Here is a 14,151-nt window from a genome sequence, read left to right as displayed (position 1 = left end):
GTCCTGTCAATAATTGTTTTCATTTCAGACATACTCTCTGGGCTGTGGGTTTTCCATTTGATTACTTTTTATGTTGTTTTCATTTTTGAGATTCCTCACATATTCACTGATTAAGATATTTTCCTTTAGGAAATGATAATCAATATCATCTCAAGGAACTGATAGTATGGATGACTGTATAAGCCCACAGAACTGTATATTAATAAACATATTGGATTGTGTAAGATATGGCACAAAAAACTATTATAGGAAAAATGAATAAATGAAGGTTCCTGAGGGAAGAGAGTGAGGGACTAAAGGAGAGCTTATATCAAGTTGCTCGAGAGAAAATATTTTGAAACTGAATGTGGTAGCAATTGTACAGTACTCCTTGATGTGATTGAACCATGGAATATTATGATATCTGTTAGAGCTCCCGATAATAAATGACTTAATAAATTTTAAAAATCAGAGTTCTCACAAGAAACTTAAGTCACCTTCACCTGTGGCTTCACATGATTAAGTCTGAATATTTTTCCTTTAAGGAATATTAAGAACTTGGTAATAGCAAGCAGGTAATTGGCGTCTCTCCTTATCATCTCAAAGCTTGGTCTTAGGCCTTGTTAGGTGGGTCCAGTTGAGCCCTTTGTGCCAATTACCAATCTACAAGCTCCACAGGGGATGTTGGGATGCGCTCTGTGACAGTGATGTAATATTCCATTAAGGTGAATATTTCCCAATAAGACTGCCACCTACACAGCACAGTACATCTTAAAACCATAAAGCACATTTCTTAAAATACAACTCCAACTTCCCTGAACCTAATTCAAAGGATGGATTGCCCAGGTAGCTTCTGACTTCCGACAAAAGACCACACTCACTGTCAATCGGTGTCAATGCCTGTCAGTTCTATAGAACAGAGTAGACTGCGCCTGTGAGTTTGGGAGACTATAACTCTTTATGGGAGTAGAAAGCCCCATCTTTCGCCGAACAGCTAGTGGGTTCTTTTTTACATATAATCATTTTTGTTGGGGGCTCTTATGACTCCTGTTACAATCCATATATCCATTGTAGCTGACATTTTCATACATACATTTCATTGCTGTTTTCTAGACATTTCCTTTCTATTGAGCCCTTGAGCTCAGCTCCTCTTTTTTTCCCTCCTCCTGCCCCGCCCCAATCCCTCGTGGCCCCATGATAGATTGTAGATTAATTATTTTCAAATCTCTCACTGACCACTGTCTCCCTTCCCTCTGGTTTCTGTTGTTCTTCCTCCTGGCTGGGGGTGTATGGTTATGTGCCATTCATTGCTTTTGGTATCTCTATTCCCATTCTTGTTCCTGGGTTCCTTGTGTTGTGAGTTTTATCTCTTGCCTATATCTGTGTACATGCTCCAAACCACTGACCTCACAGTTAGCAACACATAAATACTATGTCACCACGACTACTCTGCCTTCATGGGCGGGGGGGGGGGGCGGGGGGGAGCATCAAACTCAATATTAGCCCAAGGCTGATTCCTACATGGTGGAAGTCAGACGAAGCTCCACCTTCAACCTTCTTTACCAATTCTACCATCAATTGGAGGGAAGATTCTACTTCCTACTTTTCTGCACAGTTTGATAATTCATTGCAAAAGGCACAACGGACTCACAGACATTACTCGTTACTATAAGGTATATTAAGGAAATTAGCAGGCTATAATCCAAGACCCGAAATACACAGGATGCATTTTTTTCTGGTCAGGGGGCCCTCTCTCTCACCTTCTGCCTCTCATCCACGTGGCCCTTTAGCTTCTGCCCCACTGAAGCAAGTGTAACAAAGATCCTCTAGCACAGTTCTCAACCTGTGGGTCGCGACCCATTCGGTGCTCAAACGACCCTTTCACAGGGGCCCCCCGATTCATAACAGTAGAAAAATTACAGTTATGAAGTAGCAATAAAAATAATTTTATGGTTGGGGGGGGGTCACAACATGAGGAACTATATTAAAGGGTCACGGCTTTAGGAAGGTTGAGAACCACTGCTCTAGCACTACCGATAAATGCCCAAGGGGTATGCTATTCTGCCACAAGTCTCAGTCCTAAAGTGTTGAGCACTACCTCCGTGGTTCAGAAGCTTAGCTCCCTCCCCTAATGAAGTGGAGTGGGAGGTACCCACTCCACGAGCCTGACGGCTGCACAAAGGCTTCTTCACTCTGTGGGCTGCGAGGTCAGCTATCCTGTCTTTGATGCTGCAGTCTCTGCTGCCACTGCTTCGCATCCACATTTCTGGTCTCTGTCTCTTGGATCAAGGAAGGAACACAGTTGGTTACACAGGTACACGGGAATCTTGGGGTCCAGAAGATACACTCCTCCACGCCCACCTGTCTCTTCTCCCCTGCTCTTGCTTCTGAGATGGCCCATAAACCCAGTGGATGGCAAAATCGACCAATGCTCTCATTAGAGCCCCAAGTACCCTATTTGCCTGGTTCCATGCAGCCATTTGGTAAGAGTGGCAAAGAGATGCCAGACAAGCCATATTCAAGTAATTCACCCCACAGCACTGATTCATCGGGTTCCTCCCTTGCACTGCTTCTATGTGAGGCAAAGTACACCAAACCAAGACGTTTTGTATTCATTGCTTCATATAGCCTGGGGGAGGGACATAAAAGGATGTGTAAGCTTTGCAAAAATATTCGCAAGATGTAAGATTTCCGTAACACTGGGAACATATTGTAAAAGCGTTGCTAAAAATATTTATTCCTGCTCTTTTATATTTTACCAGTCTTACACTAAAAACATAAATACATTTTTTGCAGGTTCCAGTCATTTGGTAGTAAAACCTGATCAAAACTGGCATGATGTTACTCATGGCCATTACTGCACCCACTCGGGTGAAGAAACTATTTGCTTTGCTTCAGAAATATCAATGTGGTCTAGCTTGGGGTACTCTCAGATATACCAGAGGAGTTAAATCACATATGATCCCAGGGGGCTTGGAAAAAGAACTGTGGACCTCTGTCATCTAGAAAACAAACATGAATCTAGTGAATGAATAGAAGATGACAAAACTTTCAGAGACCTCCAAGGGTGTCAATGATACAACAAAAACATGGAGTCTCTATGACGACATTCTTATAACTGGGATCAATTCTTAAGAAACAATATCCTTTTAAACAAGAGTTGGAGCTCTTGGGAGTGTTTGTAGGGAGCAGAAAATAGCGAGCAACCAGTTATGTCTTAACAGAGACTCTTATTTGCTCCAGGGAGCGCGTGGAGTATGGATGAATCCAATAAAATGCACTGCTAGCCAAGCGGCTCTTCTCTGAGGACACCTGCCTGCACACACCCTCAGGTTCTGCTCAGGAGACGCAAGCAATGGCTGGGTAATTTTCATGGCAAGAAAAATCTATGATTCCACCAATGTTTGTCCCAAAAACTTCAACTAGATTATCACTTAAAACAGCATTTCCATAAATAAATAAATAAATAATGATAAAGCAATGTTCCCAAAATGGGAGAAACTGTCCCCTGGGGGCGGTGGTGGTATCTAAAGGTGGGGGGCAGTTTAAGCAGATACTTATACTTAATCCTAGATTATGGGCTATATTACAAAAGTTAATTGGGGGGGGGTGAGACAGCTGAGTAATTTTCTTCCAGAAAAGGGGCAATAGCCCAAGAAATTCGGGAACCTGTGATTTAAAGCTTCATAAACCCAGGGTAGAACTGGTACAGTTATCGAGTTGGTCGTGGATGTCTACACTCCACAGTGTAAGTGACTTTTAGCATACTTATGTAATTAGTAGGTGTGAGCTTTCTTTTTTCCTTTATGGAAATGAATTCAGTACTTCCTAAGAAGGAACAACTAAAATGTTCTACATAGTCAATTAATATCCAACAAAAAGGAAAATGTATACGGACAATACCTGTTCGGCAGTAGTAAAGTAACTCTCCACACTCTCTCTCTGCCCTCACAATTCCTAAACAGGAATTTAGGAGTGAAGTCATTAAATCTGACTGGAAAACCATGAACTTCCTGTTGATAACCAAATAGGCTTAACAGCTGCTCGTTGTTCTGAAAAGTATTTGTGCTAGAGAAACAAATCTGGTCCCAATGCCTTCTAAATGACCTACAGAAAATGATTAAAGGAAGAGTCGTTTTTATTTTATTATACTAGTTGGCAAATGAGCATTACTGGCAGAGTCTTTCCTGATGTCACTGGAAATGCTACCAAAAAAAAAAATCTTCACTTAAGGTTCTGAATAACCAAAGAAGTGAGGCACTTGAGGGGGAAAATAAAATTTTTATAAGCCCCTCAATCTAACAGTTTTATTCATGTTAGATTTTAAGTATCAAAACATCTAATGACTTGAACTATTAAGATGTTTACCAGAATTTCAAGTGCACCCTTTAAAAGTTCAGATGTTTGCCAATGGCCAAACCTGAGGCTTCCTGAGAAAAAGCAGTCTTTTAGTTTGTAATTTATACTCTCAGCAGGGATCTAAGGGTAGAAAGTAGATAGAACTTAAGGCGCCTTTTCCTAGAAAGTCCAGAGAGTGTGTGCCGACACTGAAAGCTGGTCTTTGCCAGTCCATCCAGTGCAGACACAGACCATGCAGTACAGAGTACAGTCCATGCAGTAGAGTAGTCCATGCAGTGCAGAGCATGGTCCATCCAGTGCAGAGCACAGTCCATGCAGTGCAGAGTCACAGTCCATGCAGTGCAGAGCATGGTCCATGCAGTGCAGAGTCACGGTCCATGCAGTGCAGAGCACGGTCCATGCAGTGCAGAGCACGGTCCATGCAGTGCAGAGACACAGTCCATGCAGTGCAGAGGCACAGTGCTACTAAGCAGTTGCTTGGCAGCAGTGAGTCTTGGAAGAAAGCTCTGTAGTCAGACCCACGTTTCAGTTCGGGTTTTGATTCACTGGTTGTTTTTTAATAGTTTTATTGATATATAATTAACATATCATAAAATTCAATAGTTCAATCATATTGAGAAGGGTTGTACAGTCATCACTACAATCAGTTTTGGAACATTTTCTTCCCTCTTGTACTCTTTGCTGTGACTTCCCATCACCCCCCACCCACATACACTTCTCCATTCGTGCCCCCAGGTGATTATCAATTCTATAGCAGTCTACAAAGATCCACCCATCCTTACTTCCTCATGCAGAAAAAGCATACGAAACAAAGAAAATTTCAGCATCAATGTCCATAAAAAAAGAGCAATTAAGCGCTCAGGACACAGAGAATCCAAGTCAGATAACAGAAATGGGAGTAGGGATACCAGGAGGGTAGAGGGAAGGCGGGAAGGGGTGATGGAAGAAACCACAGGAAGGGAGACAGCAGTCAGTGTAAGATATGAAATTAATAATAATTTATAATTTATCAAGGAGTCATGGGGGGGAGGAAGGTAAAAAGGAGCTGATACCAAGGGCTCAAATAGAATGTTAATGTTTAGAAAATAATGATGGCAACACATGTACAAATATGCTTGATACAATTGATGCATGGATTGTTAAAAGCCCCCAATAAAATGACCTTTAAACAAAACAGGAAAACCTCAATCAAAAAGAAACAGAACATATTGCCAAACAGAGTAAATTCAAAATGGCTCAAAGGAAAGACCTAATGGCAGGGTATTACCATATATACTCGCGCATAAGCCGACTTGAGTATCAGCTGAGGCACCTAATTTTACCACAAAAACTGCATAAAACATGTGCTGAAAAATTCGGCCTGTACATGGGTACATGTGGTTATATTCCAGCCTAACACTGCTAAATTCCACTTTAAAATGCTTTGCCAGACATTAATGCTACTTACAGCACTAGATTACAGTCAGTGGGGGATTAACAAAGACTCAATCCCTGTGTGGGCCCTGCAAATGGAATATGGATTTCCACTATTACCCAACACATTCCACAAACTTCTTGTTTAAAATTTAGGGACTGGTACCGTTCCCTCCTCTGGGTTTTGATGTTCATTCTTTCCACTCTTTGGATCACACAGGCTGGGTGTGCTTCTTCCATGTAGACGTAGCTGAGTCTTGTCTCACTGGTTTAAGACATCTGGTCTGACACGGATCCATTATGATGGAGGTTGCCACAGGCCTTCTGCCATAACAAAAATGCTAGCCTTTCCAGAGATTTATGAGGCAGCATTACAGGGACAGACAGTTCCCTTGATGTGGGGGCAGAATTCTGAGGATGTTGGGAACTTGCCGCAAAACTGTTGCTATTGTGCTTTTTCTTTGGTTTGGTGTTTTGTTTTTCCAACTGTGGTTTGGGTGAAAGTTTACAGAGCAAGTTAATTTTCCATTCAACAATTCATACACATTTTGTTTCGTAATATTAGTTGCACTCCCCTCAGTGTAACAGCACTTTTCCCACTTCCTCCCTGGGTTTCTGGTTTCCATTCATCCTTCTTTCTTGTCCCTTCGTACTTTCTAAGTTTGTTTCTGGCCAAAAGCCGCCAATTTGTTCTGAAGAGTGCATTCCTCCCTGGTATTACTGTTCACATCATAGGCCTCTTTGGGGTCTCAAAGGGACCCCCAAAGGTGGGATAAATTCAGACTGAAGGGTGTTTAGGTGCCACAATCTCTAGGGTGCCATTAATTTTTAACAGTCTGGTCTGTAATTTTCAGTGTGGACGCCCACTTTCTCCCACTTTGTCCAGGACCTTCTAATGTAACCCCTTTCAGACTGGCCGGGAGTGACAGCCTGGTCAGGCGGTACAGACTGAGATTCACAGGTTCCATTATTCATATGAACGAATGCTTTTATGATGTCTTTGATTTTCTCACTCTTCTTTGCTCAGGACAGGGGAGAAACCAATTGGTGCACCTCAAAGAGCGGCTTCCAAGCTTTGAGGGCCTCCATTACTACTCAGCAAAGTTAGCTGTCGAACACGGTCTCTGGAAGCTGTACTGTGCACACTGACAGAGATGCTGCTCACGACGACAGTCCTGATTCTCAACGGCCAGCGACTCATTCTCGCAAGGTGCTTGATTATGACTGAAAAATGTTCACATTGTGTTGACCTCCTTATTATATACTGCTGGACTTTCCCTACATCCAAGTTAATAGTCTCCTCTCTAGTTAAGTGAATTCCCCTACGTGCCCCTCCCTTGCGTATTAACCATGCAAGAATGTTTCTATGTGTAAAGCTTGACTCTTTATAAATAATGGTTCAGGCATTTGTCCCTTTGTGAGTAATTTCTTTTACTCAGCCCAATGCCCTCCAGGTTCATCTATGTACGGAGGTGGTTCATGGATCCAAGGAATCTTGGTAGCACAGTGGTTATGTATTGGGCTGCTAACCACAGAGTCAGCAGTTCAAAACCACCAGCCCACCGTGTTACCATTATCATCTCACACCTGCGGCTTATTTAAATACGGGTCTTTCTCCACCTGGGAAGAGTTACAATCTCAGTTCTATGCTGTCCTATAGGGTCACTATGCATTGGCATTGACTTGTGTCAATGTTATTTTTCAGTTTCGTGTGTTATTTTGTCTGACTTGGTAGGTTATTTTGGGGTCTGGAATGGTAACAATCTTTCCCATCTACATTCATGGCAATGCCTTTTTTCCTTTGTACACAGGCCCAGCTTTCAAAAGGAGTCCTAGGGCCCCTCTACTCGCAGGTAGCAAGGGAAACTGCTCTCAGGAAGAAAACGGATGATCCAGAGGGTGTCACAACCCACAATTCTAAACTGTATGAAACAAACAGGATTAAATCACTGTACTAGGAAACCTACCAAAACGAAAACAGACCACAGTTATAGTCTCTCTTTTTAATCATTTTATTGGGGGCTCGTATATCTCTTATCACAAGCCATACACCCATCCATTGTGTCAAGCACATTTGTACATAGGTTGCCATCATCATTTTCAAAATATTTTTTCTACTTGAGCCCTTGCTATTAGCTCATTTTCCTTCCCACGCCCCCTCTATACTTTATATGTACACTTTATGTACAGGCTATAGTTGCACTCTTCATCTTAATCTCTGTATGTCTGTAACAGTTCCCAACTACTCCATTTCCGTCTCCATGAAAATGACACGCACTCTTCTGCTACAGCTGCCTATTTTATTATTTATTTATTCTTCCACCCCACCCCCGCCTTTTTCAAAAGCAATTTTTAGTGTGGTTGGTAAAGTTTCGCCTCTTCCTTCTTTTAAATTCGAAATACGAAACACACAGGGGCCAAAAGTGTCCCCACCAGGGAAGGTGAACTCTCTCACTCTCCTTCCCGATTCGTAATCATCACAAACCTGCCTGTATCATCAGGGGCTGCGCTCTCCAGTGAATCCTACCTTCCACGGACTCTGAATTGTACCAGACCCGTCTAGGAAGGCTGGTCCAAAAGTCTCTGCTTCTCTGGTCGGCCCAGACACCGCAGCTGTTCCAAGCAACCCTTTCTCTCACCACCAGTCATTGGGTCTGGGTCCAGGGGCCCTGATGGCAAGCTTGGAAACCTACCTGGCTCCCTCTACTTCAACCCAGCAGGGACTCTCTCTCTCCTGCCCAAAGAGCCACTTGTGGCTGTCTCAGAGAGGCAGGTTAAAGGTCACATGTGCCAGCCTATCAAACAGGCAGATGCTAGGCCCTGCTGGCCTCACTGCCTCTGTAGGTTCAATAATTCCCTGAAATTGACTCACACACTGCAGAGAAAGGCTACCTTTAATATAGCAGAAGGGATCTGAACACATAAGGTCAGATCCGGAAGAGGTCTTGTGACACAGCTTCCTGGTCTCCAAAAAACACGCGTACCCTCTCAAGAACACAGTGTTTCCCTCTCTACAACCTGAAAGTGCCACACATCCCAGTCTTCCAAAGCTTGTAATGGCCTCCCCACCAGGCCACGATCATTTATATTATGCTTCCCGAGGCTTCTCGGTGCTGGGCCTTGAGGTGAGCTCTTCTCAGCCTCCCAGGTGGCCACGGTAAGCCATGCCCCCGAAGCTTAGTGGGTGCTGGGCTCCCAGATGAGCCACGCTCAGGATCCCAGAACACAAAGCCAAACTGCCTTCTGCAGCTCTCTCCTCTCTAGACTTCACCTCATTTGGATCATTCCCGATGGAAAAACCTCTCATCCTGTAAGCTACATGCAAAGACCTGAAGCCAAGAGACTCATTCAAAAACGGCAATGTTCTTACCAAACAGGGAAAATTATGGGAGTAAAACTACCACTTTACGTCCATAGCCATGACTTCATCTTCCAGATACAAGAACTCAAGGTGAGCCAATTACGATGCGCATGTACACCAAAACAGGCAGGAGCTTGAAACTACCAGCCGCTGTGACGAGAAAGAGGAGGCTTGCCACTCCCCTAGGAGGGACCGTCTCAGAAGACCAAGAGGCAGGTCTACCCGGTCCTCATGGGGGCGATGGTCGGACCGGCTCAGTGGCAGTGAGTTTGGTTTGGTGTGGGTGTTTGGAGGGAAGGGTACCTAATGGGGAAGCTCCAATGAAGCTATTTGGACTGGAGCTCAGGGAAGTGTCAAACATAATCTTCTAGTTTGATGTTGTGTTTATTTGTTTTCTTAGGCTCGGAGGTAAAAGAGCAGACAGCCCTACCACGAGACTCCAGTGAAAATATTGAAGGCTTAACTTGAATACTCAACTGTATGTAAGATTCCTTTAAAAACTTTTAAAAACATTTTTTTTTTCTGGAGAAAGACATAGCAGAGCGTCTCCACTCAAGTTATTTAGATTCTTCTTCAAAGGATTTACCTCCCAGATAAACTTCACCAAGTGGAGTCATCTCCTTTCAAGACGGGATAAAAAATAATGCAACAATAATTCCTTATCTTGAAAGCAAGAAGCTGGCTCAGAATTTCCCACCCACAGTTTGTGGGTGCAGTCATTCCCTGATTCACTCATTGAAAGCCCAGTCTGCCTTGAAGTAAAAACCTAATCAAGTCTTCTTTACAAGTGTATATAAAAGATCCCAAAACATCCCTTCTGACCACTGTTCACGTAGAAATGTGGAACTCCTCCAACATCAAGAAGAAGTTCTACTTCCTGATTCTGTTATGCTCTAGACCTCCGCAAAGGGACAAATGAAGACAAGAATGTACTCTCTCTCTCTTTTTCCCTCATAAGACACCAGTGCTTTTCTCCCCACTGAAATTTCTCGAGCCTTTCCAAAAGTCAAAAGCAGCAGAAATCAGGCCAAAGCTTTCCCTTGGGGAGAGTAACTTATGCCTCTTTAAAGGCGTTGTTTCCGCGCGGAATGTTTCCCTCCTTGACAACTGGGACCAAGAAGCACCATGAGAGTAAACGAGGCTGCCCTCCACCTTCCCTTGCCCAAGAAGGCTCCCGTATCCTTTTGGCAGGGCTGCCTCTGGAGTTTCCCTGTCCGTGCAGAGTACTCCGGAGGAGTGTTTGGAACAGACTGACGGACAAAAGGAACACTGACAGGTCTGCTGGTTGACACCAGGTGTGTGAGTAACAGTGGTTTCAACAGTGTTTCAGCAAGGATCTTGGACACTGTGTACCTCAGTGGGCCCAGCATACATCATGGGAGATGGAAAGATAGCCACCACTGTTGTTTCAGGGTTCAGGATGCCTTCCTCCAGCACTGCGGCATGCTGCTTCATCCGCCACATCAAAGGGACATCATCATCCTTCGTCCAGCCACCAAGAGGGTGCAGGAGGAGGACAGGGCGCCGGTAGCCCCTCTCCAGAAGTTGCTTATGGGTATCCTGCATTAACAGAGCGTGCCCATTGTGCACTGGGTTGCGTAACTGAAATGCAAAGACAGCATCTGAAAAGAGAAAGTATCATTCAACAATTAGACACTCCTTCCTGAAGCTTGAAGCTTAGTATTACATACACACGCGCATGCTCACAATAAGAAACTGGTGGGAAAAAATATGCACTGCTTTCGCCACAGATTCTAGGGCAATATAAGCTCTGGTTCTACATCTCTATAGTGCAGTACTGTGTGCAATGTCATAGTCAGGGTCACGAGGGGTTAACAATTGCTTCTGCATTCATGGGAAACTGGAGAATGGTCACCAGACTTTCTGGTACCAGGATCCTGCAGCAAGTCTTTGCAAGAGATGTAAACACTTGATCTGTGTCTTAATCATCTACCAGCTCAACCCTCCAGAGGCCCAAAGAGACTGCTTTATAAAGGACAGAAAACTGGGTAGCCTCGCAATTTTGGTATGGCATAGGTCACCAATGTGGAGACACCAGGTGCTCACAGGGACAACTCTGAGGCTTTCTGTTCCAATGATGATTTAAAGCCTTGGAAACCCTATAGAACATGATGGGAGGGGCCAGGGGGGTGGGGGTTTCTACTACTCTGCCCACAAGGAGCCTTGGAGCGTATGGTTTATGAGTTGGGCCACTCGCAAGGTCTGCTGTTCAAAACCACCAGGTGCTCTGAGGGAGAAAGATGAGGCTTTCTACTCTAACAAAGATTTTACAGTCTCAGTGTGCTTGACACAATGGATGACTGCATGGATTGTGATCAGCGCTGTATGAGTCCCCAATAAAATGATTTAAAAAATAATTTACAGTGCCAGAAACCCACAAGGGTAGTGCTACCTTGTCCCAGAGGGTTGCTATGAGTCAGAATCTACTCAATGGTAGTGAGACTACTCTGCCCTATGGAGTTTCAATGAGCTGGAATTGCCTCAGTGGCAGTGGGTTTGGTGTTTAGTTTAGTTTCCAAATAGGCCTATTTTACTGATACCTGTATTTTTTTATTCCCCAGTCTGGGTTTGGGATTAGAGTCAATGACAAAACTATGAAAACTGCTGATAGGCTAAACTGGTTAGACTCTATCCTTGATTCACAATCCAAATCTCATCTCCACATGAGACATAAGATCATTTTCTTAGAAGATAAGGCTCTTCAAGGTCTTACAGTCTACTCACAGAACAGACTGAGAACATCACCATCCTTAGAGCCCCCGGGTTATTGCCCTCACGACAACAGGCAAATCAGGAGGTCAGGCTGAGCCAAATCTGACTCAGAGAAGCTTTGTCAGCCAAGTACATCTTTTTCTGGTCCATTGCCAACCCCGAGTCTCTTCTACGATGCTGACGGCCGGGGCAGGAGGGAGACTACAGCTCTCTGTTCAGGGTTTGGCTTTGTCTTTTGCCACAATCTGTAATATTCCAAGATTTAGAGGATTATCCTTATGCTTCCAAGTCCTCTTGTACATGAGCAGGCCCTCTGCTCATTCAGAAAATGGCTGGCATAACGGAAGGAACCCAGGCACAACGAGGTCTTTGAAACAAAACAGGACAAAAACCTGAGGACATCTAACAGATGCCTTCAAGGAAATGGAAGCCACTGTTGTGCGGGCTGCTCCAGGTTCCCTGCAGCACTAACCCTCCAGCTAGTGCTTCCAGGGAAGGGGGGCTGGCGCTCTGCGCTGTGAGATACAGCTTTTGTTCCCATTAATCAGGAACAGGCCCCTAGCCTGGGATGGCAGTCTTAGGTAATATGTCTCAGGTGTATGACGATTACATTCCTGGATTTCACTCAGGGCAAATCCCATCTTTTAAGGCAGCCGTTAAGGTAGAGTATATATATGGCAGGATGTGCAAAAGGAAACATGAACAATAAATTCTGTCTCAAGCACGCACACATATATCAAAGGTTCTGATGATTTATCTACTGAGGCTTTCTTTCCAAAAAGAATTCATCTAACTCCACACTGAACAGTTAAAATATAAAGTTAAGATGGATCGCTTATTAAAAGTTCACATTAGCAACATATAAAAGATTTTTAAAGTCAAAATGTCTTCCAGATAGAATAATTTCCTTTCTATTGGTTAAATTAAAAATATAAAGATTTCAAGGACTATCTGCCCAGTGCTTTCTTGCCAACAGAGCCAGGTTGTCCCTAAACTTCTAGTCATCTCAACCAGTTTTGAGAATTTATCAACAAATCACAAAAAAAGGGTTTAAGGGTCTGCTGTACCAGGTTGTATTTTCCTTGTTTTAATAAATCATTTTACTGGAGGCTCTTATAGCTGCAGCTCTTACAACAACCCATGCATCCATTTTGTCATGTAAATTTGTTGCCATCATTTTCAAAACATTTTCTTTCTCCTTGAGTTACTCTATTCCACCCCCCGACCCTAGTGACCCCTTGACAAACTATAAATTATTGTTATTTTCATATCTTACACCATCCTCGGTCTCCCTTCACCCTCGTTTCTGTTGGTTGTCCCCCTCGGGGAGGAAGGGGACGGGGCGGTGGTAGTGATCCTTGACATCAGTTCCCTCAGGTTGTATTTTCATCTCTGCCATCTGGTTTCTCCACGACAGACAGAACATACATGATAGGAACACAAGAATCAAGCTGTCCTGATCCACTGGAAGTTCCAGGTTATTGCCCCAACTAACACAATGCAAAAAAAAGGAGCCCCAGTGGATAGTGGTCGCAAAGGTCAGCAGTTTGAAACCACCAGTAGCTCCCTGGGAGAATGATGAGGCCATCTACTCCAATCAAGGGTTACAGTGTCAGAAACCCACAGGGTGGTCTAGTCGACGTATGGGATCACTAGAGTGGGAATAGACTAGAGGGCAGAGTTTGGGTTGACTGGAACATAATGTACTAAGTATAACCACTCAATTTTCCTCCCGTCATAATTACACTCTGAAATGAAAAGAAAACAGAAAAGAAAACAGTGAGCTACTCTGAGTGTGGGCCACAGTTTCTTCCATTAAAAGCTGAAGAATGGCAGGCGGGCGACATCTGACCTTCTCTGTCTCTAACAGGGAGCGGATCCAACTCTACACCCGCCCAAGGCCAACTGCCACAGGCAGCCATCAGACAGGCTTCCAGCCTTGTGCTAGCTACATACTTGCATGTCAAACAGAAGAAAGATAAAAGTGCAGGGGTGGTATTCAACCTGTCAATCAGGTCACAGCCTGATGGTGTTTCCTTGTGGATGTGGCATTCTCTTAAGAAATCTCCCTTTCTCTGCCTCACCTTCCTGCTGGCGGACCCCGATTGCTGCCAGAGCTCTGCGATGTCCCCACCACCACTGGATCCACATGACTGCACCCATCCACCTGTGCTATTCCTGCATTCTGCCTCACTGCTTGTGACTGCATGAGTCTGAAAAGGGACTTATGGGCTATCATTGGACATAGGGACGTGATCTGGACTGGGCTGGAATGTTTTGATATGTAATTAGATCTCGGTGTAAAG

At 44.1% G+C, this 14,151-nt stretch overlaps 1 protein-coding gene across 2 annotated transcripts in view; it reads right to left on the bottom strand.

Annotated features, from left to right (window-relative positions):
- The window catches only part of PAPSS1 (3'-phosphoadenosine 5'-phosphosulfate synthase 1), a 126,884-nt gene that overhangs the window by 23,790 nt on the left and 88,943 nt on the right, over positions 1-14,151 (bottom strand). For both annotated transcript variants that reach the window (XM_075543945.1, XM_075543946.1), the window contains exon 10: positions 10,466-10,734. In XM_075543945.1, coding sequence (XP_075400060.1) covers positions 10,466-10,734 — 269 coding nt within the window. The remainder of the gene's footprint in view (positions 1-10,465; positions 10,735-14,151) is intronic.

The sequence above is a fragment of the Tenrec ecaudatus genome, chromosome 3 (assembly GCF_050624435.1).
Source record: "Tenrec ecaudatus isolate mTenEca1 chromosome 3, mTenEca1.hap1, whole genome shotgun sequence".
NCBI lineage: Eukaryota > Metazoa > Chordata > Mammalia > Afrosoricida > Tenrecidae > Tenrec > Tenrec ecaudatus.
This window is presented reverse-complemented; position numbering and strand designations above follow the sequence as displayed.